Source organism: Phoca vitulina, unplaced genomic scaffold (assembly GCF_004348235.1).
Source record: "Phoca vitulina isolate PV1807 unplaced genomic scaffold, GSC_HSeal_1.0 scaffold22, whole genome shotgun sequence".
NCBI classification, from domain to species: Eukaryota; Metazoa; Chordata; class Mammalia; order Carnivora; family Phocidae; genus Phoca; species Phoca vitulina.
Genome location: NW_022589725.1, coordinates 15,180,890 through 15,206,713, shown reverse-complemented (window position 1 = coordinate 15,206,713; position 25,824 = coordinate 15,180,890). Strand labels below are relative to the sequence as shown.

The window sequence follows — 25,824 nt, the reverse complement described above, 5'->3', positions numbered from 1 at the left end:
ATCTACAAAGATATGTACCAAATTCTTACCGGTGGTCACTGCTAAGGTGTGGGCTTTGGGGGTGGGGCACTCACTGTAAAATTCGACTTTATATCTACAGACTTCTAGATTATTCCATAATAAACAGGAATTACTACTTTTAGTGTTAAAAAAAAGATAAAATTTAAAGTGCCAGGACAGTCGGCATTGAGGCCTCACCCTGGGTTTTATGGGTTTCCTGATCCTTCTGGTGGGCAGAGGCCACAAAGGTGTGGTTTTTGGTGACCGCGGGCTGCCCGTCATGCTGCACCTGGCAGGTAAACACCACATCTTCCCTGTGGGCGGATGAGTTCACCAGGAGCCAGCTTGTCCAGTTAAATGTCCCATCCTTGTTCTCCATGAGGTTCGAGGCTGTTGAGGCCGTCGAGACCGTTTCTGTTCGGGACATGTTTCCGTTCTCCAGCCAGGTCAGCTGTAGGCGCTGGGGGTAGAACTTCTTCACTTGGCAAGTGACCTTCACCTGGTCCCCTGCCACGGGTTCCTGGGAAACCTCCAAGGTGGGCGGAACTGAAAGAGCACAGAGCAGAAGCTCTGACCTCACGGAACAGACAGATCACGGGGGAGGGGCTCGAGAACTTAGCTCCCCCCACACAGCAAGGGAATCACTCAGAACAGGGCTAGGCATGCAGCTGGTGCTCAAACACCGAGGGTAGTCTTTGCATATGAATGAAAACCCTAAGCACAGTGCCCAGCACACAGTAGGTGCTCAAGGATTGGTAGCTCCTATTAGGGTAAGAATGAGTGAAATCAAGATACTCAGCCCGTGGCATGCAGTCGGAATAGAATAATCAGCAAAATAAATGACATCACCAAGCACACGGTGGTGTGGATTACAGCAGGTGCTCAATAATTGGAATTGCTATGGTAAATTAAATGACCTACCCAGCACAGTGCTTGGCACATGATAGGTGTTCACCCCCCAGCTGCCATGAAAAACCATAGGAGGGGACCATACATCTAGGTGCAGGGTGACTGGGAGGGTCTGTCAGGAGTCAGACTCCAGGCAATGGACCGCCTGGGACAGAGTGGGGGGAGGGGCAGGCTCGGAGACTTGGGGGCCAGACCCGGGCTTGGGCTGGGGGTGAGGGGCATCTACCTCGGAGGACCTCAGACAAGTTGGCAGTCCCACGAAGAGGAGGACCCTGCAGGGTCACGTGGGTCACCTCGCAGATGACCTGGGAGCGAACGTCCCCCGGGGCCAGCACCAGCCTGGTTGTGCTGGAGATGCTGTAGGAAGTGCTGTTTCCCTCTGGGTCCACGGTGGTCTGGGAGGCTGCCAGCTCATTCCCGTTTTTGAACCATCTCAGGGTGATGTTTTTGGGGGAGAAGCCGTGGGAGTTGCAGGTGAAGTTCACTGTCTGCTCAGGCGAGGCCCTGGCCGTGGGACCCGACACCACGGGGGGAGAGGGTTTGGCTACAAGAGGAGCATTTATGAGTAGTAAGCATGACTGTGGTCATCAGCACCAAGGATACGTGTGTGACACTGTGGAGAACCCTCCGCCCTCCTGATAGCGTGGGGAGGGCCGTGTCATCTCCTCATCCCACAGAGAAGGACCCGAGGCTCCAGAGCTGAACTCTGAGTCGGGGAGCAGGGCCCAGGTGCAGTTCCGGGCCTGAGTTCAAGTCCCCCTTCTCGCCTCTGCCAGGTGACTTCCCACCGATCTGGGCACCGGAACGACATTCCTGTTGGGTCTCACTGTTGGTATCACCCATCCTAGCCGCCTCCCTGCAAACCTCACTGAGTTCAGAGAGCCTATGCAGCAGTCTGTGCGGGGGAAGCAGGGGTGCGGCGGGACCCCCATGGAAGCCGGGACCAGGCTGGCCAGTCCACGGGAGGGGTGGCCGTGGCACCGCGTGGCTCTTCCTCTGTGACATGGGACAGCATGCCTTTCTCCTTCCCGGGGTTGCAGGGAGGGGTAAGTGAGGGAATGCTAGCAGTTTTACTTTGAATGAAACACTGAAAATGCTTCTCAGAACCAAACTACCACAGATCTATCTTTATCCCAAACCTAATTCACACCCAGAGCCCTCCGCTCAGGTATTTATGAATTTACTTTAGTTTTCACTCTTTCCACAAATATTCCATAGGGTCTAATCTGTGCCATCCCTGAATCCAAGAGGGAGGGAATGACGGGATGTTTTTCTGAAACTGCGTTCTTCTCTTGGGTCCGTTTTGGGTTGAAAACCAAGATCGCTGAGTGCTGAGAAAGCCCAAGTTGGTTAATTTCTTAATCGTGAATTAATTTCAAGGACAGAGACACGGGACTACAAGCAGGGAGAAGCCGTCCTGCATCCTGAAAGCACACACACATCAGTGAATCAAAAGGGGGGGGATGCCTTTCACCCACAGAAGGTCCTATAGGGTGTCTCCAAATTGAATTATTACCCAAAACCTTCCACAACAAACATAGAAAATATTACAAATATTCACATTTGTAAATATTTAACTTGCTTCCTAAAACACATCAAACATGTTGAGGTCACGTGAATAAGTGAAGTCATAAAATCACCAGCAGCCTGGATACCCCTAGAGGGACAAAGTGCTGGGCTCAGTTACCACTCACGGGCAGTGTCTTGGGCACCTGACACTGGGCTGATTCCTCCTCGCCCCTCAGCTCCTTCATTCCTCAGCCAGCCCTTTGAGGGGGGCCCCAGTATGGTCCCATTTATGGGCCAAGGCTCAGGGAGGCTGAGCCATGCCATGGCTGGCCCAGGGCATGCAGTGAATAAAGGGCAGAGCTCCCCCCACCCCACACAAAACTGATTCATTTTAGCTGCTCTGTTTTTTCTTCCTGCACCTCCGTGTCTGTTTTGGTACAAAGCGGGTCAAAACACCACCTTGGTGACATGTGAGGATGTATGTAATAAAAACGCAGAACCTGGCATACAGTAGGTGCTTAATAAACAACACCGATGATTATTATCATAAGATCTGCTCGTGACTACTTCTGACACTACCTATTTGTCCTTTCGGCTGTAAGAAGGCAAAACCAAAGCTTAGTGGGAACACAAGAAGAGTCCCAAGGCCTGCCATGCAAAACCCCAAATGAGAAAAGCAGCAGAAACCAGCAAATTATGATTCTCTCCCTCTTTTAATAATCCCCTCAGGAAACAAGTTTGGCGAACTGGCTTTCAAAACAAACAAGATCACAGCGTATTCCTGCAGATTAGCTATTTACAGAAAGCTGGGAGCCTTTCGAAAGAGGGACAGATTTTGGTCGTGACATTTGGGGTGTGTTGAGGCAGGGAGGGCTCTGGGGCTGAGTGGCGAGTCTTTGCGGGGACTCCGGCCCGTGTTCGGACGCACGCATGCTGAAAGATGGGAAGGTCCCCTAGCTGTGAAGCTCCGATCTGAGCAGGGTGTTGGCTGCCCCTCCCTGGGCCGGAGGGCAGGGAGCAGCTCGGCCCCAGGCATGCTCCTTGGGAGGGTGTCCGGGCCACTCCATTCAGGCTCATTTCCCAAACAGCTGTCGAGGGCACGGCTCTCCTGAAACATCCACCCACCACAAATCTCCTCTCCCAGCCCCAGGAGCACAAGGGGGGAAAAAATTCAGTGTTTCCTCTGTGACCTCGGGGAACATCCAGCTTAGGGCTTTTCAGCCCGGGCTGCGCATTAGGAGCCTCTGGAGTGGTTAAAAAATTCACCTGCCCGGGCTCACGTCTGACGAAATAAGTCAGAATATCTAGGGGGGAGCCAGGGGCTGGGGATCTTTTTTTCCCAGGTGATTCTAAATGAGCAGCCCAGGTTGCAAGGCACCCAACGTCACCCTCCAAACCCCACTTACATTCGAGGTCTGGGAGGAAGAGTGACCCGGCCAAGGTCCTGTGGCCCGGGCATATCCTAGCTACATTCCTGGGACACTGACCACGTGCCAGGCCCTGCTGTAGGTGCTTTAAGGCATTCACTCATTCAGTCCCTGCAGTGGCTCTGTGGGGTCAGGCTGTCGCAGACAGACAAGGACACCGGACCCAACGTGTGGATGACTTGTCAGAGGTCACAGAGCAGGGGAGGCAGAGCTGGGTGGGAGCCCGGGCAGTGGGGTTCGGCCGTGCTCTCAGACGCTGTGTACGGATGCCCAAGAATCGCCTAACCTCCACATCTGGGGCCTCCTGGATCTCCTCTCCAATCGTCAGCCCCCTGACCAGCAGCCTGATTATCCCCAGGTCACAGACGGGACACAGAGGCCCCGAGGGAAACGGAGACTAGCCCAGGATTGCACAGTTCTGGGAGGAGCACCCAGGGCTCACTGAGGGTCTGTCCCCTCACCCGGCTCTCTGTGGCCTCCTAACCTCCTGCCGAGGCTGGCGTGATGACCCACTTTCTACAGCGAGGCAACAGAACCCAGCAAGGGGAGCCGGGTCACAACCCCGAAGGCACACCTAGATTTGGGGCCACCTCCTCTGTGCCGGTGACGCAGACAGAACACCTCAGATCCTTCCAGCTCTCCGAAAAGGAGTCCATGATATCACCATTTTACAGGTGAGGAGACTGAGGCTGAGGGAAACCAAGGGGCTCTTCCTCACTCCCCACTGTAACCCCGGGGGGGATTTCCTGTGGCCCCTAGCCTTCACATTCACAACAGAGCGCCTTCTTTAGCCCAACAGTGACCACCACCTTCCTTGTCCCTCTGATATTCTCCACTGCAAGCACTTATGAGGAGGGGTCCCTCTGGGTACCCAGAGCTGCTGACCCTGTAGCAATGGAGTGAAGATGTGGGGTCCCAACAGCTGAGTCTAGAATATGAACCCTTGCTCAGAGGGCTCCAGACACCCACCAGGAAGTGCCTCCCCATCATCCTCAGTCTGCAGAACCAGGAATGGGGTGCCCGGTGTTGCTGGGATTGCGGGGGCCCCTCTGCTCTCTCCAGGCCACTGGCCCCAGGCTGTTCAGTGAAGGAGCAACATCATACAACGGGGAAAGACTCCTGATGCTCTTATGTATGTGGAACCACGGCCTCCAGGAAAAGGCTCAACACTTCATCAGATGTTTGCATATCTGTCTGATCTGGGGGTGCAAAGCCAGCCCACCTCCCCCCAAGGACTCTTCTTCTTAATGCGTATTGTTGAAGAACAGAATACAGTATTTTAAAGGAGAGGGTTGTACCATCTGAACCTCTGGAAAAATGATGAAAAGGAGAAATACTGGTTCCCTGTTCAAAGGGTCAGTGTAACTTGGTTTTATTCAGCACCTACTATGCACCAGGCTCTTCCATGGAAACAGTATCCAAAGCTGGGGCAGGAAGAAACCTGCCAGGAATCAGATGGGTTCTGGAACAATCTCCTCACTCACTGGATACGTGAGCATGAGCAAGACCCTGTCATCTCATGACAGGCTCTGAATGCGTACATGGGGGGCTGGGCTGGATGGGACCTTTGCGTGCTGACAGCCCAGGGTTCCGGATCCCGGGCCCCTGGCAGAAAACCCTAAATGATCATCTTTGCGTCAACGGGACAAGCCTATTCACCCACATGGGCCCCTCTTCCCTGGGTGAGGACATTCTGGATGCCCCAGGTCTGCTCGGAGCCTGCAGCGACTGTGTGAGTCGGTCCCTGAACCAGGCTCCACTGTTTCTGGACAGACCCACAGCAAAGGCCCAACCTCTGGCATCTCCAGCCTGGGCCGTCAGAGTAAACAGTAAGTCTGTACCTCTCAGGAATGTCTTTTCTGTGCGATGTTTCTGAAGATGAAATAAAGAAACATGTTCTTCCTTCTCTCTGCCCTGGATGGGTCTGTCCTCGTTGGAACAGAAGGGAACGTAAGCTTCAGGAGAGAGGAGCCCTTCCCTGTTTTGTTCCCTGCTGCTTCCCCAGCACCCAGCGCAGAGCTGCACACAGCAGGTGCTCGCTAAGTGCTGAGTAAAGAGAAGAGTCACCCACACGGAGGGGGGTGCTCTCTGGAGGTAAGAGTGAGGTGGGACCTTCTGACTGGGCAAGTCCTCCTGGAACCAGAGGGCTGGTCAGGATAGGAAAAGGCGAGAGCTGTGGAGCCCTCAGACTGGGGTTCTAGATTTTCCCACCATTTATCAGCCGGGCGGCCTTGAGCAAATAGCATGACCTCCCCAGGCCTCAACTTCCCTGATCTGTGGGAGGGGCTGAAGTCAGGGGCACCCACCTCAGAACCTGATCCTTAGCTGTTGCTCAGAAAATGGAGGGCATTCTTATTGACTTGTTGTCACAACCAGGGGACAAAGGAGCCCCCGGCCATACTCACCGCTCACTATGAGTTGAGTGCCTGGTCCAGACTTAAACTCCGCATCAGGGCTCCCTTTCTGGAACTTCACACAGTAGTAGGTTCCGGCATCTGCTGGGGTGATGTTACTGATGCGGATGGAAAAGTCCATGTTGTTTCTCTTTGTGGCGTCTGAAACATTTGTCACTCGGGGGTAGTGGCCTCCTCTGAAACTGAAGATTAACTCCCGGGCTGGCCCTGTTCCCCTGAACCACTCAACTGGCCCAGAGGGGAGCAGGGAGGTCAGACTGCAGCGCAGAGTGGCTGTCTGTCCGGCTGCGACAGACACTGACTTCTCAGGCTGGATCACCTGCAGCTCCGCCTCACCTGCCACATCTGGAGGGAAAACAAAGATCATCCTGACGTGATCCTGGGTGTCTCCTCACGTGTGCATCCACCACAGCTCACTGAGTGAGTGCGCACCGTGAGCGGGCCTTGATCTCCGCAAGTTGCATGTACGTGGCATGCAGCCCTCACCACGAGCCTGTAACATGAGACCCCATCACAACCGAGGAAACTGAGGTTCATGATGTGTCAGGGAGCAGGATGGAGGTCCTGAGTCCTCTCTGGAAGAGTCATGTCTGAGCTGAGCTCTGAACCTCCCAGGATGTAAGGGGCACAGTGTTCCTCACAGAGGGCACAGCGGGGCAGGGGCTCAGAGGTGGGGGGCAGCACGGTGTGCGTGGGGCTCTATGGGGAGCTTAGGTTCTTTTGGGCCTGGCCCAGGAAGCAGGCCCCGAGCAGGGAAGCCACACCCAGCAGCTGGGGCTCGTCCAGGCTGTGGAGTCATGAGGCGGGAGGACTTGGATTTGAGTCCTGGCTCAGGCCTTACTTCTCTGTGACTATGGCCATCACTTGGGCCAAGAACATCCAACAGGATGTGGATGTGGATGGGAGTGCTGCCCTTAATCTGAGCAGGTCTCTCCATGGCTCTCGAGCCTCAGTTTCCTCATCTGTCAGTCACTTACTGTGACCCCATCTCGATGGATCTCTGGCAGGACCAAACAACAACCCTGGTCAGGGACAGCGTCAAAAAGAAGCATCTGGTCTTTGGAACCATCTGAGCCGGTCTGAAACCTGGCTCGCCTTTTATTCACACGTGACCCGATTTATCCTTTGGTTTTGAGACTCAGTTTCCTAATCTACAAGATGGGTAGAGCATCCCCTAGCCCTCTGCTTTGTTCTGAGAAGAAAATGCATGACACACAGAAGTTACTTAGCACCACGTGGGGCGCAGGGAAGCTACTGTCATCACACAACAAATAAATGGGGGGGGGGGATCTGTTGTGCGAACTTCCCTCCCACCCTTGCTAATGGACCTGCAGGCCAGGCCATCCTGGATACTGGGGACACGCAGGGGCTGGACACACATTAGGCCTCAAGGGCTCCGGGGTGTGTAGCTGGAAGGCTTCCTAGGCGTGGCGAAAGGGAGGGGCCTGAGCCCCAAACTGGAGAGCAGGGGGGCATGTGAGGCAGGGACTCCGGGCAGAGGACATGGAGTGGGGGGTCGGGGGGGACACAGCCAGGAAGGTGACCAGGCAGTGGGAAGCTGCCGAGAGAAGCTGCCGAGATACTCATGTCACGGTGCACCCAGGGCCCAATTCTGACCCAGGTGGGGGTGGGGGAGAGAGGAGAGATCATAAAGCCCTTGGAGAAACACAGGCCGGGAGACAGAGAGAGGGGACGACAGACACAGGCTGAGGGAGAGGCAGACAGGCAGGGACAGTGAGGAGGGGGACGGAGTACGGGAAGAGAGAATAAAAGACAGACCTGGGGTCGTGGCAACTGGTGCAGGTATCGACGGTCAATCTGTCTCCTCCTGGTCACTCACTGACCCGCAGTGTGACCTTGTCCTATCCTGACACCTTGTCCTAGGCCACCTTTGCCTTGTACACCAGACAGGGGGCCGCCGATGCCCTCTGGCTCCGGCTGGGCAGGAGAGAGCTGGGAATCTGCCACCGGCCCGTGGCCTGGCACCACCCGCTGGCAGGGGCAGGGCGCCCAAAGGCTGGGAAGCCCACGGACTCCAGTCTCTGCCCTCGCTGCTGGCAAGCCCAGGGCCTCAGAACAGGCCTCTCTACCCCTGTGCCCATTGTCCTGGCCTGACTCCCGGGCTGGGGGTTACCCGATTCTCCTGGCGAGTGCCCGAGAGGCAGAGCTTCAGCCAGACGGCGGTCCGACCCTCCCCGTGCAGGGAGGAATCCAGAGCCCACAGAGGGCAGGGGCTCAGGGTGGAGCTGGTGGCCAGGTGTGTGACAGGCACACCGAGGAGGCCCCCAGAGGCAGCCGGCCACCCCGAGACACCACAAGCCGCTACCAGCAGCATGCAGCCAAGAACACCCCCAACGGGTCTGCATTCCAGCACGGGCCACTGGAGGAACTGGAAATGCCACTTGGGGAGAGCACGGGCGCTGGTTCCCCTCTTAGCCCACCATCACTTGGGCCAAGAACATCACTCACACCCGCTCAGCACCTGCCCTCCTTGGGCCTCCATCCCATCATCCGCAAAGTGGGGGTACCGGCGTCCACCCCCCAGGACCGTCCTGAGCACTAGGACACAGTGGGACATAAGCGCCGGCCTCACAGGGGCTGGGTAAATTTTAGTTTCTGTTCCCGTTATTATCACAGATACAACATTTATATACTTGATTGTCATGTTTCCCCCCAACCAGGATGTGGCATCCACAAGGAACTGTTTCCAAGCCCCTGCCTGGAACTGTCTGGCACGCTCCGGGCCCTCAATAACTACGCGCTCAATGAACGCACTCATGAATGAAGGAGGGACTGCATTTGCTCCTGGGCAAAGCCCCTCTCTGAGTCTTTGCTCATCTGTCGAATGGAGCTGCCACAGGCATATCCAGGAGATGGCGCGAGCTGGGAGCCCGGGACCGCGCCTGCACCCCCCCCCAGGCACACGGAATAGATGCCAGTTATTATTATCCTTATCAATAACGTGGCGCAGGGACGTGAGTCAGCAGCTGGTGAGGGGAGCGGCGCGAGCAGGAGATGGTTGCAGAACCAGGCGTGCAACGTGTTGGAGCAGGGCTATTCTTGGGGTGCAGCCGGAGGCCTGTAATCACACCCCGGGCAGGCGACAATAAAATCTGGAGTTGGGGAGGGCTGGCCCCCCCCTTTTTTTTTTAGCTCCTCTTGAGCTCTCTCCACTACTGCAGCCAGATTTAGGCGGCTTAATTAATTAGCTAGTGTTTATAAAGCGTTTGAAGAATTTTAAAAGTGCGACGTAAGTGCCAAATATTATTTTAATCTGTGTATATGTGTGTTTTTTCCAGCAGAGAGGTTTCTTTTCCCTTGCTTGCTTTGCTTCTCTTTTTCTCGGCAGGTTCTGTTCTGGGAACCGGGCTTGTTAAAAATCACTGCTACGGTTCTGGGCCTGGGGTCATCATGCTGGCATCGCGAACAAAACCATTTCCTGCTCTCTCCCTGCCCTCCCTGGCAAGGGAGAGCCACGGTCCAGGGGCCTGAACCATCTCTGGGAGAGTAGGGCGGCTGGGCAGGCATTCTCACACGCTGCTGGTGGGAGTGGAAATTGGAACATCCTCTTGGGAAGGCAGTTTGGCAGGATGTACCAAAGGTGTGAAAGCTGTTCACCAGCCTTTGCGGGGCTGTTCCGCAAGGACATAACCCCAAATAGGGCGTGGGGTTCCCACATGATGATCTTGAAAAAGCTGGAGAAAAACCCGGGCGGCCCGTGAGAGGCGATGGCTAAGTGAATTACGGCCTATCCCCTACGTGGACTTACATGGAGGCCTAAAGAGCCACCACCACGAAAACTGGTAATCTGGACATTTTTTGCAGGGCATAATTATAAATGATATTGTGATTATGCAAATAAAACCTGTTCATTGCAAAGCATTTAGAGAAAATGAAAAAGTATAAAAACACAACAATAATCTCCTAGTTTACCATCAAAGGTAACTGCAATCCACATTTTGATGTCGTTAAAATATGATTGAGTAAAAACAATGTAAAATCATACTCAGATAACTAAGAATATGAGCAAACATTTTGCTTTGTTCACTCAGGTGTTCTTAAAAAATAACAAATTGGAAATGTCCTAATGTCCAAGAGAAGGAGACTGATTGATCCCGTGATGGTGACCCCACACGAGGACTGAGTCTACAGCCATTAAAAATGATGGTGTAGAATGACAATTATCAACGCAAAAATGTATTATGAGATCAGTTACCGAGTGGCACATTCAGTGTGATCTCAGACTGCTAAGTTAAAAAAAAAAAAAGTGCATATTAAAGATTAGCAGTGGTTAATTCTGTAATAGATTTGCAAGGGATTTTGTTTTCATGTTTTCTGTTTGCATGACTTGCACAATAAAAAAATAAAAACTGTGCTTTTGGTATGATTATGACTTTGTAAAATAAAATAAAACTATATTTAAATAAACAACAGCAAGGTATTATATATACAAGGCTATAAAACGCAACTGTCTCTGGATCATGAATCTAACTAAAACTGAGGGGTTTTTCCTTCTATTTTGGGTATTTTTCAGATTTCCTAAACTGGATGACTATTAAATATTTATAGTATTCTATTTCATAATAAGAAAAATCTCTACATCTAATACCTATGTTACATATTATGTTTACCGTTTAAATAAGCCTCCCCTCCAGGAACCTTGTCTGTTTTGTTCACTGCTGCTTTCCCCCAGCTCCTGCCACGGTGCTCAGCACAGACTCGACACTCGAGAAACTGTCTGCAGATACTGACTGACCACTGCAATGTCTCGAGAAAAAGATCGAGCGTGACAAACACCATGATGCTGAGGTGCGCCATGTCTGGGAAATGAGGCCGGGGGTTGGCCCGTTTTCTTTTTCACTCTAGAGTAAACAATATATTAAAATCTTGTGTCTTCAGTGAACATTTACTCCTTTTGGAACAAAATTAAAGTCATGAAATAAAACCTGCGAGTAAGTTCCCTAACAGAAGCAGTCAGCTTAGCGGGGTGGTGACGGCCCCCTGGACTTGTTGCGAGACAGCCTGGAGGCCACCCTCAGATTTCCACAAACTCAAGGAGCCCAGGGGCCTGGGAGGCCATGGCCAGAGCTCTGGCCATGCCGGGGCCTCAGGACCCCGCGAAGGCGCAGCCCACACCCGGCCCCCGCAGCAGGGACGCTCAGCGGCCCCTCCCCGGACCACCGTCGCTCCTGGCCCTCCTCGCGGGGGGCTGCCTTTGGTGTCTTCTGGGTTATGACTTAAGGGTTGTGTGTGACAGCATGCAATGCAGGAGTGTGGATGAGCATGCACACAGGAGTGAAGGAGCAGACGCAGGGCTGTGCACATATGTGCAGGCGAGTGCAAGAGTGTTGCTCAAGAGTGTGCGGGCAGGGGAGCTCAGGAGTGGGCTGTGCACGGGCGTGTGCATGCATGTGTAGAGAGTGTGCGGGGGTGATGGTGTACACGCGAGTGTGAATGTGAGTGTGTGCACAGCAGGGGACCACTGTCAGCATAACACCCGTGTGTCCACACGCCCGGCTGTGATGGCGTCTGGCACGCACGGGTTTCTACACACAAGGGTGGTGAGAGAAGGGGCGGGACATTCCTCTGCCATCAGCTGCTGGCGGGCGAGGCCCAGGGCACCTGCTTCCTACGTGCTTAGGCGGTCAAGAGGCCAGCTCCAAACTCTGGACCCCACGCCCCGAGGCAGGGAGCACACAGCCCCTGGGGCCGATCCATGGGGGGCTGCCTGGGTGGAGGGCTTGTGGATCCTGCGGTTCCCAAGAGGGGGGCTCAGGGCTCGACGCAAGTGTGCGGGGGCTCCGACAGCCACAGTGAGACACTGACTTTCTCTGCAGGGGGCCTGGTGCATCCGTGCCCTCTCGAACGCCACGCCAATGCCAGCCCCAGTCCTCGAAGCTACAGGACACAAAGCTGAGTATGACGGGTCCCGGCCCTTGTGGGACCGAGTCCCTGACACAAGGCACTGACCACCTGGAGGGAGATCAGTGAGTGAAGAGGGGCTTGGGGACCGGGCCCTGGGAGAGGGGTGGGATGTGGGAAGACCTACTGGAGGTGGTGGCCCCTGAGCTGGGTCATGAAGGCTGACAGAGGCTGGGGAGACGGGAAGGCATCTCAGGAAAGGGGGACCACAGGAGCAAAGGTGCAGAGGAGGAAAGGGCTCTGCACAATCCAGGCACCAGGGCGGAGTCCTTGGGACATGCTTGTGGGCCATGAGCAAGCTGGGATGGGGTTAGCCTGGGACTGGGCTTCGGGGGCCATCTGCACAGGAGGCCGGCACTGGTGCCGCCGGACAGACCCATCGTGCTGCGGTAGAAACTACCAGCTGCATCAGAACCAGCGCAAATGGGGATGCACATGGCCTTGTAAATAAAACAGGGGTACTCTCTCCTCCACCCCCACTCCAGGCAACTCTGGGAACTGGGCACACTGCCATATCCTTGCAGGGAGCGGGCAGACCCCGGCAGCGCCCTCCACGCTAGCAGGGAAACTCCTGAGGGGCCAACAGTCCAGAGCTTGGGCTCTGGGGCCAGAAGTCCCCTATGTCTCATCCCCTCTGAGCCTCCACTTTCTCGAACCTGTAAACAAGGGGGTCCAACTGTCTCTCTCCCCAAGGTCAGATGTGAGTGGTCAGGACTGTCCCCCTCCCCACCCTGTCCCACAGCCCATCGACGAGCAGATCTTGCCAGCCCTACTGCCAGGATCTGGCCCGACTCTGATCTCTTCTAGCCACCTGACCGCACCACCGTCCCTGACCTGCATCTTCACCTCGGCTTCCAAGCTGGCCTTCTTGCCTCCGCCTCATTTCTCTACAATACACGCTCTCCGTGCAGCCAGAGGTGCCTCTAAAATCTAAGCCAGATAACATCTTCCTTTGCTCAAAACCTCCTGCAGCCTTCACTGCACTCTGAGTGAGACCCAGAACCCTTCTGGTGGCTGCCAGGGCACCACAGCTTGCTCGCAATCATGCCAGAGTCTCTAGGCACCGCAGGCCCTTTGCACTTGCCACTGCTTCTGCCTCGTGCTCTCATCCCCTAGATATCTACACTCTGGCTCCTTCACCTCCTTCAGGCCTATCTGAAAGGCCTTCCCTGGCCACTCTGTATAAAACACTACCCCCTTCGTGGCCCTTGCTGTTTTATTTTCCTACATATCACCCACCAAGCGACATATCACATAGGTATTTGTCAGTTTCATTAGCGCCATCTGCCTACCCTAGATTTACGTCTAAACCCTTTGAGAGCAGACACTTAGTTCTGTTCCCTGCAGGATCCTCCAGCTTAATGTCAGTGCCTGGTATTCACTGAATGTATGTTCGGGTTTAGATCTTAACTCTGCCACTTACGAGACTCCAGGAAATGTCTTAACCCCTCCGGACTTGTGGTTTCCCATCTGTAGAATGGGGAGGACGATAATAACACTAGGGCTGTTTAGAATGAAACAGGCTAACGAGTGTGAAGAGCTCAGTCTGGTGCCTGGCAGAGAGGAAGCACGTAAAGCCGGACAGCCGTGACCATGCAGCAGACATTTAAGGATGGAAGGGATGACGATGATCACAGTTTTAGGATCAAGAAGCTAAGGATTCTCTCCGAAGCAGAACCAGCTCTGCCCGACATATGCACGAGACCACTCATTGCGGCACCTGTGAGCAGGCTGAGCTGACTGCAGGCTAGGAGGCCCGGAGGTGGGGCGGCTCAAAGGCCCTAGTAAGTGTTTGCAGGGTGTAGGAGGGACCTGGAGGTGATGAAGCCATGCCTGCAATGTGGCCCTGTTAGCAAAGCAGCAGGGAAGGAACTATCAGTACGTGTGCTATAAACACGCTCTGTGTCTAGCAGGCCTAGGCAGCCCCGCTGACGTGGGGAGAACAGACAGGGGACACCACCCCACCATCCACTGTACTTGGTGCCTCGACAACCTAAGGACCTTCTTCTCACCTTCCCATTTTGCAGATGGAGAAACTGAGGCCCAAAGGTGGGGGCTGGACAGGCTGAGAACCCAGGGGAGTTCTTCTGACCGCAGGCCCCATTGTTCCTCTAGGGACAGGCCCGGGTGCTCCCATGGGTCCCACGTGTGCATGAGGTCACACAACAGGGAGCCGTCACTTAACTGAGCCCGGCGAGGGGAGTGCTGTTGTCGCCGTCCCCCTCCTCCAGGTGAGGAAGCTGTAACCCTGAGAGGCAGAGCAGGGGCAGAGGCAGGGCTCAAACAGACATCTGCTCCCGGAGCTGGTGCGCGATCGCTTCTCCCTGTGACGATGGGGTCCCCTCCAGCTCAGGCTTCTGGATTCTCAGGCTGCCAAGGACGCGCACACATTTTCCCAGCCGAGATAAAGGCCCCCTTAAAAGCGACCCGCATTTATTTAACGGCATTTGCCAAGGCTCCAGCACACTCTGCTGCCGACAGCAGACAGTCTCTGGATGAGATTTTCCCCCAAGCTGACACCATTCACTGATGCCTTTTATAGCGCTCCTTGCAGCTCACAAAGCACTTTCCACAGCTCCTCATTCCCTTTAACCCTCAACAGTCCCCGCGTGAGAGGAAACAGGGGCAGAGGTTCCATTTTGCAGATGGAGAAAGTGAGGCCCAGAACAGGGAAAGGCACTTGCTCCGGAGCACATGCTTACAGACTAAGAGGCACATGTTGGATTCGAACTCAGGAATGGCCCCAGAGCGGGCGCCCATTTCACTGCCACCCCTGCTGGAGAAGGGGGCCTGGGCTGTCAGCAAGACAAAGGGTGGGGAGGGCATCTGGGTTGGAGCATCGGAGCTGGTAGGGGCCCGCGGGAGGGCAACCAAGGTGAGCCTCCACTTCGCAGAAAGAGCAGCTGAGGCTGGGTTTCAGGTCTCCCCGCCGGTGAAGGCTGGAACAGGGGTCCCACCTGCTCTTTCCAGCCCCAAACCAGGACACGATGACCATGCAACCATAACAGTAATAGTAACCACAGCTGGACAGCATCACGCCCCGCCAGTACCAGGAGCACGGCGGGCCCCAGTGAACCACCACAGGGACCCAGCAAGACAGGGCTCCCATTTCCCAGAGGACAAGACTGAAGCTCAGGGTCACGGGGCTGCCGAGGAACCGGACTCCACCTGCATTGTCACCCGCTGTGCCGGGCGGCCTCGCACAATGAATGAATCTTTGGGAGTGGCTGACCTGGGCTGGGCCCTCCAAACCAAACCCCGCCGAGAGACTGGAGCACTAATTGCATCGCGTTTCATGGTTTGCCAGCTCATTCATCACGGTGTCTACACTGGGGCAAGCCGTTTCGGATAGCCAGAATTTTCAGTACCAATTCTGGGGTCTCTTGGCTACCTCCCTCCGCCCAGGGTGGCCCTGATATCTGTGTACTTCTTGACGTTTTAGGGATCACTATGACAGCAAGATGGGCGGGGATTTGTGCCGTGGCCACGGCCCCAGCCACAGAAGTGGGACTGTGTAGTAGCGAGGGCAGGACTGTGCTCTCAGGCCAGGGTTACTGCCCATGTGACCTGAGGGCTCTGAGCCTTCTCCTGAAAATGGAGCTCTTACTACCCACCTGTTCCTCATTCAGCCATATGTATTAGCCTGCCTATTGCCACCAGCCCTGGTGCTCAGGCCCCAGGAGGCCCAGCAATGAGTAAGATGGACACAGTCCCTACCCTCATGTAGCTTACATCCTAGCGGGGGACACAAGGCTGAAAGAATGACACAAATATAGAAATGGCTAGGAGTGCTCAAAAACAAATTTGTTGTCACAATTGAGAATAACAAGGGGGACCCGCTTTCAGAATGGCGTGGCTGGGAAAGGCCCCGCTGATGAGGCAAGATTACTGCTGAAACCTGAAGGAAGCAAGAGCCAGGGAAGGTGTTCCAGCAGGAGAGAAGAGCACGTGCAAAGGCCCTGAGGCAGGAAAGAGGCTAGTGCATAAGAGGGCCAGAAAGAAGGCTGCTGTGGCCAAAGCCCACAGAGGAAGGAGAGGGTGGTATGAGATGAGATCAGACAGAGAGACGTGGTCCAGAAAATGCCATGCCCCGTGGATCACAGTATGAAGTTTTATTTTATTCTTTTTTTTTAAAGATTTTATTTATTTATTTGACAGAGAGAGACACAGCGAGAGAGGGAACACAAGCAGGGGGAGTGGGAGAAGGAGAAGCAGGCTTCCCGCGGAGCAGAGAGCCCGATGTGGGGCTCGATCCCAGGACGCTGGGATCATGACCTGAGCCGAAGGCAGACGCTTAACGACTGAGCCACCCAGGCGCCCCCGACTGAGCCACCCAGGCGCCCCAGTTTTATTTTATTCTAAGGGCAGTGGGAACCACTGAAAAGTTTGGAGCAGGAACAAAGAGGATTTGATTCAGCGAGCTGCTCTGGATGATTAGATGGGAGGAGGTGCAGGAAAGCAGTGACGAGGATGCTGCAGCCCTTAGGGCCTGGGCTCAAATCCTAGCTCTGCACTTATAAGCTGTGTGACCTTGGGCAAGTCACTGCACCTCTCCGAATCTCAATTTCTTCATCTGTCCAATAGGTATAATAATAGTTCCCATATCACAGAACTGTGGTGAGAATTTAATGAGGCGATGCACAGAGTAATAATTCTATCACAAGGTCCGACATGTTCAATGTCAAGGTGCTCAGTGAGCCAGATCATATTTTGTCCGGCCCTGACCTCTCCCTATTGCCACACTACCCGTCTCCCTTCACTCCAGCCTCACTGGCCTCCTTGCTATTCCTGGAGCAAAGAAAACTCATTCCAGCCTCAGGGCCCTTGCACTTGCTATTCCTTCTATGTGGCTCGCTCTCCTGATATTCCCATGGCTGCTCCTTCGGTGTTATTCAGGCCTCCACTCCTCACAGAGGCCCTCCCTCTGTCCCCACTCCACCTTCTATTCCCTCGTCCTGCTTTACTTTCTTTACAGCACCTGTCTCCACCTGATGCAATATTTACTTGGGTCTGTTTGTCTTCCTCACTAGAACGTCAGCTCCATGAGAACAGGTGTTTTTGTCCATCCATGGTCGTATCCCCAGCCAACTAGAACCACCCTGGCACATAGTAGATGCTCAAAACTTTTGTTGGACCAACATTTATAATTAAAATGATAATAACAAGAATAGCAAAGTGGTTAAGAGTAAACCGAGGCTGGGATCTGGCTTTACCTCTCAGTGGCTACGTGGCCGTGGGAGGACCCCGACTTGGTTTTCGGGAGCCTCAGTTTCCTTATCTGTGAAATGTGGATGGAGGACGCCCATGCTTGTTGGCACATTGTGAGCGTCAGACCACGGAGCACATCGAGGGATGCACGTCAGACTAGTAATGGCTGAAGTGACACCTGATGCCTAGCATTTGTTTTCCAAAACTCCCCCAAACCCTCCACTCCCAGTAAAGTGGGGGGCAGGCAAAGCAAGAGTGACAGATCAGTGTGGAAGCCAGGGGTCGCCCCACCATTCCTGCTCATTTTTGTGTATGTTTGAAATCTTCCAAAATAAAAAGGTAAGGAAGGAGAGCACGGATTTGAGGCTCAGCTCATCTGTAGCCCACAGCGCACTCTTTCCTTCCATGGAGACTTCCATTTCTGGGGGACATGGTCTGTCGGCAATGGAGCCGGGCCTGGGAGCCCACCCCTCTGGCCAGCTCTCCAGGCAGAGGCTCCCCGCTTGCTCACTCCTGGCTCCCCGGCTCCCCCCTGATGCCCTGGGCTCCTGGCGCCAATCTGCAGCCATCTCACCCCCTGCGACCCCAAATGGATGTGCCAGGAAACCTCACAGACACAAAGAGCCCATCTGTATCACGGCCTGACTTCCACCTCAGCTGTTTTGCATCCCTCTGGACGGATGGCCTGGCCAGACACCTGGCGGGGAAAATCCATTTTGCGGAGGGCTCCGTCCGAAGACCTGCCCCAGCAACACCCAAGGGAACAGGAAAGCAGTTTCAGCTGTGAAAATAGATGCTTCCTTCGCCAGTATGGGACGGAAACCCATCTTGGGAACACCGGCCACCTCTGCCTCCTGGGAGGATACACTGATTGACAGAAATACAAGAGGAGCTCCAAGAGAGCGGGATGCCAGCCGCCCCTTCCCCCAGGCCTCGGTTTCCCCACCTGTCAAACAAGGCTAAGCCATGTCTACCTAATAGCCTGCGCTCCACAGTCAGGCTGATGTGGGCTGTCATCCTGACTCTGCCACTTATTGCGGCCTTGGGTAAGTTGCTCCACCTCTCTGAGGCCAGTCTCCTCACTGGTCCAGTGGATCAGATAACTGCACACCACCTAACGGCGAGTACCACCGGGGTCCTACAGGCCAAGTGCTCAGCCCAGTAAGTGGCTGGAAACAATCGCTCCCATTATTATTACTTTAGTATTTTTCCATGGAATTCGGGAACCTGTCAGATTTCTGGCTTTAACGATGGAAACTTCCAGCACAGCCAGTTTTAAAAAGCCTTGGCCTGGAATAGAGGGCGCTTGGCGTCCCACCCCGGCCTTGCAGTGGATCTGCTGTGTGAGCCCACGAGTGCCAGGCTCTCTCTCACAGTGGGGCACAGCGAGGCGCTCGGTGAGACCCCCAACAGCTCTCCCAGGCTTCCTCTCTGGCTTTCCGGGTCTGGGAGCGCACAATTCTAAACCTGTGGATCCGGACAGAGACACCTAGAGGCAGCCTGCGCCCACAGCCTCAGTCCCAGGAACAGACAATTAAATCCCACTAGCCTGGGGTTCGGTTTGAGTTGTCCAGCCCCCAGGGGCCCCAAAGCTACAGGGGAAAACCCCAAACGGAATAGCATGCACTCCCATCTGGGAGCTTTTGCTATTTTGTGCCCACTGTGTGCAAGAGGCTGTGCCAGGTACTTTACAAAAGCCAGCCCCACTTTGGTGGAGGAGGAACTCCAAAGAGAACAAAGCGAAGGTGGCTGCGAGGCTGGCTGGCACGTGCCGAGGGCTCGCTCCACGCCGGGTACAGCCGCAAGTATCACATGCGTATGAGTGGACTTGATCCTTGAAACAGAGTTGCTCATGTCATCTCTGTCTTACAGAGGCGGGAACTGAGACACACACCGAGGGCAGGAGATTGCCCCAGACTCGGTGGAGCTGGGATTCACAATCCCCCCCTACCCCCCACCGCCACGCTAAGCCTGCCTGTGACTTAGCCTAACCACGTTTGCATATGGTGAGAAAACAAGGAGAGAGCAACAAGTAGCCTCGGTCAGGGGCGGAGACAATCCTGGGGGTGGGGACAGTTCAGAGAAGGAGGAGCTCCCTCGGATTAAACTGAAGGAGGAATAGGTTTGGGCACATGAAGATAAGGAGGTACAGGGAAAGGCGGCTCTGCTGGCGGGAACAGCATAAGCAAAGGCACAGAGATGAAAAGGGTTGAGCTGAGGGCACGGATGGGTACAAAAGCGTTTCCCAAACTGGGTCAGGCCGCATGTTCACAAGCGTTACACAAGCCAAATGCCTCGTGTTCATATGTTTGGGGAACGCTGGAGTAAACAGGGTCCAGTGTGGGATTCTACAACTCCGGGGCTTCTCAGGTCTTAGGTGCTCACGCAGCCGAGGGGCTAGGCAAGCTCTGGTCTACAGGGAGGAAGCCCGCGCTTCTTGCAACATCTCAGGTCAGCTCTTGGGAAAACATGTGGCTGAGAGTAAGCCCTGTCAGGGAGGAAGCCCGCCCATGCTGCTGCACTTTTCTTTTCTTTTTAAATGTTTTTGGAGAAAACTTGGACCCACTCAACAGTTTGGAGCCGGGGAGGGACATGATCTGCGTTGTGTTGACAGGCCAGAAATCTGAGCACATTTATAAAGAGGGAGAGGGGGGAGAACCTTCCATCAGTCCAAGACTCTACAAATAAGAAAATAACCTGTCGCACGGAGCCATTGGAAGCAGCGAGCGAGTGTGTGTGGGCTCCGTACAACAGTTTTAGACTCCCTTCCTCTCAAACACCCCCTCTCCATCTGTTGCAAAGGGCACCGGGAAGATGCAAGGAGGAATATTCCAGCTCTGGGGGCCTCCAGAGCTCGGCAGCCCAGATGGGGGGCTCTGGTGGAAGCCACATCGCTCCCGTGAGCTGTCACCTGGGAGGGGCCGTTAGTGTTTCCGTCTTCAGTGTGCCTTCCGAGAAGCAACCATGACTCAGGGAAGGGCTTCTGCCCCAGAAGGAACTCTTGACAAACCTCCGTGTGAGCCTGGAGGGGGCTCCTCTCACTCCCTCCAGCCTGGACTAAGTAAGGAAATTTCTTCCCTCAGAGGCTGGATTCAAAATCCTGGCCCTCTTCCACTTATTCCTTAGACAAGTTACTTCTCCAGTTTGGGACTCGATTTTCCTCATCTGCAAAATGGGGATAACAGCCACCTCATGCTTTGCTTTGCTGATTAATGAGATGACACAGGGAGGCCCTTAGTGCGCAGTCTGGGGTGCAGTTAACTTTCAAAGACATGGGTTCTCCTTCTCTCCACATGTGGCTCACATTAGGACTTCAAACGTGCCAAATGACTACAAATACAGGAATGAATCACACCACGGGTCTCCAGGGAATTGGTAAAGGAATACTTCATGGCCAGAAAGTACCCAGAGAACACCATGGCTTTAAAAGAAACTTCCAACAGCTTGAGCCCATCGGGGCCAAAGTGCCCTCCACCCTCTTTGTCCTCTTGAGAAAGAGGAAGTGAGATTAACTTCACCAGTTAGGAAAGTACACAGGAGCCACCAGCATGTCCCCCTCTACCAAAGGGTCAGAAGGTCCCTAGAGAGCCCAGCTGGCCCTGAACACCTGAACCCCAACTTGGCCTGGCCTCCTCCAGGCCAGAGTGAGGAGCCAGCGGGAGCTCACCAAGGTCCGCCCAGTGGGGGCCCCGGAGGTCCATGACCTCGGTGGGGCCAAGCAAGGAGCCTGCAGTTTCAATGCCAGGGGCTGAGGGCTATTCCGCAGTCGGGCTGCCCAGGTGTCCCCGGGCCCCTTGCCCTGCTCCCAGCCTCCGAATCTCCCTCAGTGAGGTTGTTTTAGGAAACAGGCCTCATGTTGGCTCCAAGAACACAGGTTGGTGACTTCACTGGCATCTTTTTAGAATTTCCCTTTGGCAGCATTTGTGCTAAAGGCAATCTTTAGAAACTTCTTCTCCTGCCTTCCCCAACCCAGATAACTCACATGACCAGCCCCCTGCAAACAGCAATCATGTGGAGCCCCAGCAATCATGTGACACCTCCCAGGCTGACGGTCTCAGAAAGACGTTAGTAGTCATTCAATCTAACGCCGCCTTCCTAAGCCTGACATTTGAGTTTCTCACTCGAACAAATCTATTTTCTTGGAAAATTGGACAACTGCCTCCTTCTACCTTCCTGCCCTTCTGTCCTGCCTCTCTTCTGCTTTGTCATAAACTCCATCCTGGGAGCAGCCGAGGGAGGGGGGCCCCGAAGCCCCATCCTGCAGCCAGACCAGGTGAATCCCATGCCAGGGTCCAGAGTGTGACCGGGAGTCCAGAGGACACAGAGCGAAGAATGCTGGCAGGCTTCAGCTGTGAAGGCGACACCCCACCCCTGCCCCACCGTCCTCAGCCAAGAAATGTATTCTCACCTCCTAAGATTTATTTATTTCAAAGTTAATCTTGGCCCCTCTGCTGCTCCCACTTTTTCAGGCTATTGATGCTGAATGGATTGGAACGGAAGTTTTATGGCCTAATCTTTACCGTTTTATAGATTGTTTTTATAGGCAAAAAGGGGAGATTTGCTGACAAGAAGGGTGTCGGTGTTCCCAGCCAGCACCCCAGGAAAGGCAGGCTGCCCATCCGAACACTTGTTAATCAGCGTCACCGGTCATTTGCCAGAAACTGAACCACAGGGTCCTGGTTGGAGAAGGGTCTGGAATAGACATTTAGAAATTAACTTGGGCCCAGTTCCCCGTTTCAGGAAAATGAAGTACTTGTGAGAGATACTTGTGCATTTCCAGGCCAGATCCAGGAAGGACGTGGGGCAGGAACTAGGACTTTTGCAGGGTGTAAATGGCTGGCTCAGGCAGGAAGGAGCAGATCAGATCGGAGATGCCACTCACCAGGCAGACATGAAATGTATCAGTGCTTATTTCCGCCCAGCCAGGACCCAAATGTAATGGGAAGACCCAGGGTGGGGTGGGGGATGCCTACGTAGATTCCTGGGGTTCTGGGGAAACTGCAGGGCAGAGAGAAGCTGTTGTCCACCCCCACTTCTCCCTCCACCCACTCTTTGCTAGTTCTCCCTTCCTCACTGCTATCAGATGGTTACCAGTCTCTAGGCAAACGCAAAAGGCGGGGGGAGGGCGGGGGGGGGGTGGAGAGTGGGTACTGAGCTCATCTTTACCTTCCTCCTTGAGGAGGGTAGCGCAGACCCCTCTGCCTACAACACAGCTTCAAGGAGCCAAAAAACAAGATTCCCCATTCTTCTCCCCCACCCCAACTCCTTTAAAGCCCTTACCCAGCAGCTGTGCCCTCCCAGGAGACCCATCGTTTTGCAAAACCCCTTTAAGAAGCAGGACTCCTGAGTGGTGACCTCACCCCTTGGCGAACACACACGGTAGCCTTCAGAGCCCGCCTGCTGGAGACAGCCAGGTGTTTGATGTAGGCCAACAAAAAGACATGCTCAGAGCTACAGGTAACGGCCCCACAGAGCACCTGAACTGCAGGGAGCTGCCTGGAAGCCCGGGGAAGGCAGGCAGGAGGAAGTGGGGGAGCCGGGAGAACAGCAAGGAGCAGACCATCCAGCAAGAGGCTCGGCAAGCACAGGGACAATCCACCCGTGCTTTCGTGCTTTCGCATCAGGATCTGTTGATCACAGCAGCTCAGCCCAGAGTTACTGCGGCCTCCCTCTCTCTCTCCCATACACACACTAACACCGTGTTGCTTGGGCACCAGGGGGAGAGCTCATTCTTCCCTAATTGCAACAGCCTGTTTCTGTTCCCTTCCAGGCAGTACCTGGGGGACCTCTGCCCCGACCCCCTCCTCTCAGACCCTGAAGTCAGACGTGCGAAAAGCATAAGTCCAGGGAAAGAGCTTCTAGAGAAGCCAGGGGCACCGAGCTCTGAAAGCTGCTGACAGCCTTCCTCCCCCATCAGATTGGGCAGGGCCTGGGTGCACCAACTCATCTGGGTATGTCCCAGTGCCCAGCACAATGCCCACACAGTCAGAGTCAACGGAGAGAGGGAGAGTGGGTCCTATCCATGGCTGTGTGACCGTGGGCAAGTGGCTGGCCCTCTCTGGGCCTCAGTTTCTGCATCTGTAACCCCGGTTACAGACGTGTCTCCCCTTACTACTGCTGGACATTAGCCCAGTGGCTCCCAGTGGCGCTCTGACAGGCCTGGGCCCGCAGCTGGGGGACGGCAGCGGCGGGGGGCAGGGGTGCTTACCTGTCCAGGCGCAGGACGCGGCGAGCAGCAGGCAGAGCAGCGGCCCGAGGCGGCCAGGGGCCGGGCCGGCGGGCTCCATGGGCCGCGGCTGCGGAGCGAGGAGGGAGAGCGGCGGTGAGTGCGCGCTCGGGCGGGCGCAGGCTGGAGCGGGGAAATGACTAAGGCTCCCCCCTTCTCCCCCCCCCCCCCCCCCCCCCGCCCGGCCTCCCCCCCCCCCCCCCCCCCCCCCCCCTCCCGGCCGGGCTTCCCTCCCCCCCCCCACCTCCCCGGAACAGGCGCCTGGAGCGGCTTAGGAGCCTCCGTTACCGCCGCGATTTTCGGAGGAACCCCCCCCACCCCGAGAGATCGAGAGACGGAGAGGGGGAGAGACCCCAAGCGCGAGAGAAATAAAGCCAGGGAACGGCCAGGGAGAGGCGGCAGGAGAGAGAAACAGACCCGAGGGAGCCAGGCGGAGAGCCAGAGACACGGAGAGGCGAGAGAGGGGGAGAGGGGAAGAGGGGGAGAGAGAGAAAGAGGGAGAGAGAGCGAGGGAGAGAGCGAGCGGGAGAGGAGTGAGCGAGGCAGCGCGCAGATCGCGGCCGCCAGCGCGGGAGAGAGGAGGACCGCGCGCGCAGGGGCGAGGGGCAGCCCGCCGAGCCCCGCCGAGCCCCGCCGCGCCGCCCCCGCCGCTGCCCACCTGCCGCGCCCGGGCTCCTCGCGGCGCCGGCGGCTCGGCTCGGCTCGCTCCCGGCCCGCAGTCCCGGCCGCTGCCCCCGCCCTCCCGGTAGCCCGGCCCCCCTCCCGCCTGCCCTCCCCGCCTCCCTCCTTCCAGCCCGCCCGGGGAGGCTGCGGGGCTCGGGCCCGCCAGCCCCGTGTCGCCCGCCAGCCGCGCGCCCGGGGGGGGGGGGGGAGGGGGGTGGCGGAGGGCTGCGTCGCCCCCTCGCCCGCGCGGCGGGCCCAGCTCCCCCGCCGAGCCCCGCTGCAGCCCGGGGGAGCGGCCCCGCGATCCCCGCCGCCGGCGCGCCCCGCGAGCGCCCGGGACCGGACGGGCCGCCGGCTGCAACAATGTGCCAGTTCGCGCGCCCGCGCCGCTCCCTCCCCGCTCCCCTGTCCCCGGTCCCCGGCCCCCAGCTCCGCTCCGCCCGCCCGCCGCGCTCGGACCTGCGCCGCCGGCGAGGGCTGGGAGGCAGTGGGAGCGCCGCCGGGGCTGCCCAGAGGCCGGGGCCCCCGCTCCACTTTGCGCAAACTTGTTTTTCTAAGGTCAGCGCCGCGAGCTGGCTACATCGTCCTCTTAAGGTGGACTGGGGAAGTTGCGGCCGGCCTCCTTCCCCCGGCCTCCGGACTCGGGCCGCGGTTAGTCCGGGCTTCCCGCCGGCTGGCGAGCGGCTGGAGGCGGCACGGGAGAGGGGGTGGAGGGGGGGGACGGGGCGGGGGTGTCTGCCTTCTGCCCCTCCCGGAGTGGCCCTGCCCCTGGGCCCCAAAGCTGAAGGCCCCTCTGGCGGGGGTTGGGGGGTGGACGCGCGCGCCCGAGGGGCCCGCTTCTTTCAGAGCTGGGCCGAGGTGAAGGAAAAGCAGGAAGTAAGTGAATGTAGGGGGAAGGGGGAGAGGAAGGAGAGAGTGATGGTACAAAAATAGCGTGTGTGTAGGAAGGACTTCAGTACTGCCTGGAAAAGAGGCGCAGGGAAGCAGGGAGGAGAGGGAGCGAGAAGGGGGGGGTTGTGGCCGAGAAACCAGAGGGGAAGGGTCCGGGCATCCCCCGGGGGCAGTGGGCTCTCGGCAAGGTGCCTCTGGGTCAGGCAGGGGTGATTCAAGGGGTGCAGAAGGCCCAGGCAGGGGTGTGGGGAAGAGGTGGGGCTTGAAGGCCTGGGCTCCCAGAAAATGACAGGCAGGGGGGAAGATGAGGGGAAAGGAGAGCAGGGGCAAGGGGCTTTGAGACAGAGGACAGAGCCTCCTGGTGAAACCACTCTCCCCACCGCTCGGTCTCTGTCACTCTTTTTCCGTGAAGGAAAGCTGTGTCCCCAACAGCAGCCAGATCAGTGATAGGGAGTGGGGATGCCCTGGTCACCTGGCAAAGGGAGGTACCAGACAGTAGGCGGCAGAGGAGTCCAAGACCCTCTGCTAACTGGAGGGATTGGGGCTTGGAAATAAGCTATAACCAATTTTGCTTCACAAGGCCTATAGGAGGATATGAATGAAGCAAGGTGGAGGAAGGGCCAGCCCTGTAAATACAGAGGGAGTTGAGGCCCAG

At 56.1% G+C, this 25,824-nt stretch overlaps 1 protein-coding gene across 3 annotated transcripts in view; it reads right to left on the bottom strand.

The window, feature by feature from the left end:
* Positions 1 to 24,963, bottom strand: part of SIRPA (signal regulatory protein alpha) — a 42,559-nt gene extending 17,596 nt beyond the window's left edge. Inside the window, exons 1-5 of one of the 3 annotated variants that reach the window (XM_032419332.1) lie at positions 24,738 to 24,963; positions 23,598 to 23,685; positions 6,251 to 6,604; positions 1,136 to 1,453; positions 199 to 546 (exon numbers count right to left, since the gene is read on the bottom strand). In XM_032419332.1, the coding sequence (XP_032275223.1) occupies positions 199 to 546; positions 1,136 to 1,453; positions 6,251 to 6,604; positions 23,598 to 23,676 (1,099 nt within the window). In that variant the 5' untranslated portion in view covers positions 23,677 to 23,685; positions 24,738 to 24,963. Of the gene's footprint in view, positions 1 to 198; positions 547 to 1,135; positions 1,454 to 6,250; positions 6,605 to 23,597; positions 23,738 to 24,032; positions 24,040 to 24,737 lie in introns of those variants that run through there. The other 2 variants (XM_032419333.1, XM_032419334.1) reach the window with 2 other exon arrangements.
* Between the last annotated feature and the right edge of the window lie 861 nt (positions 24,964 to 25,824).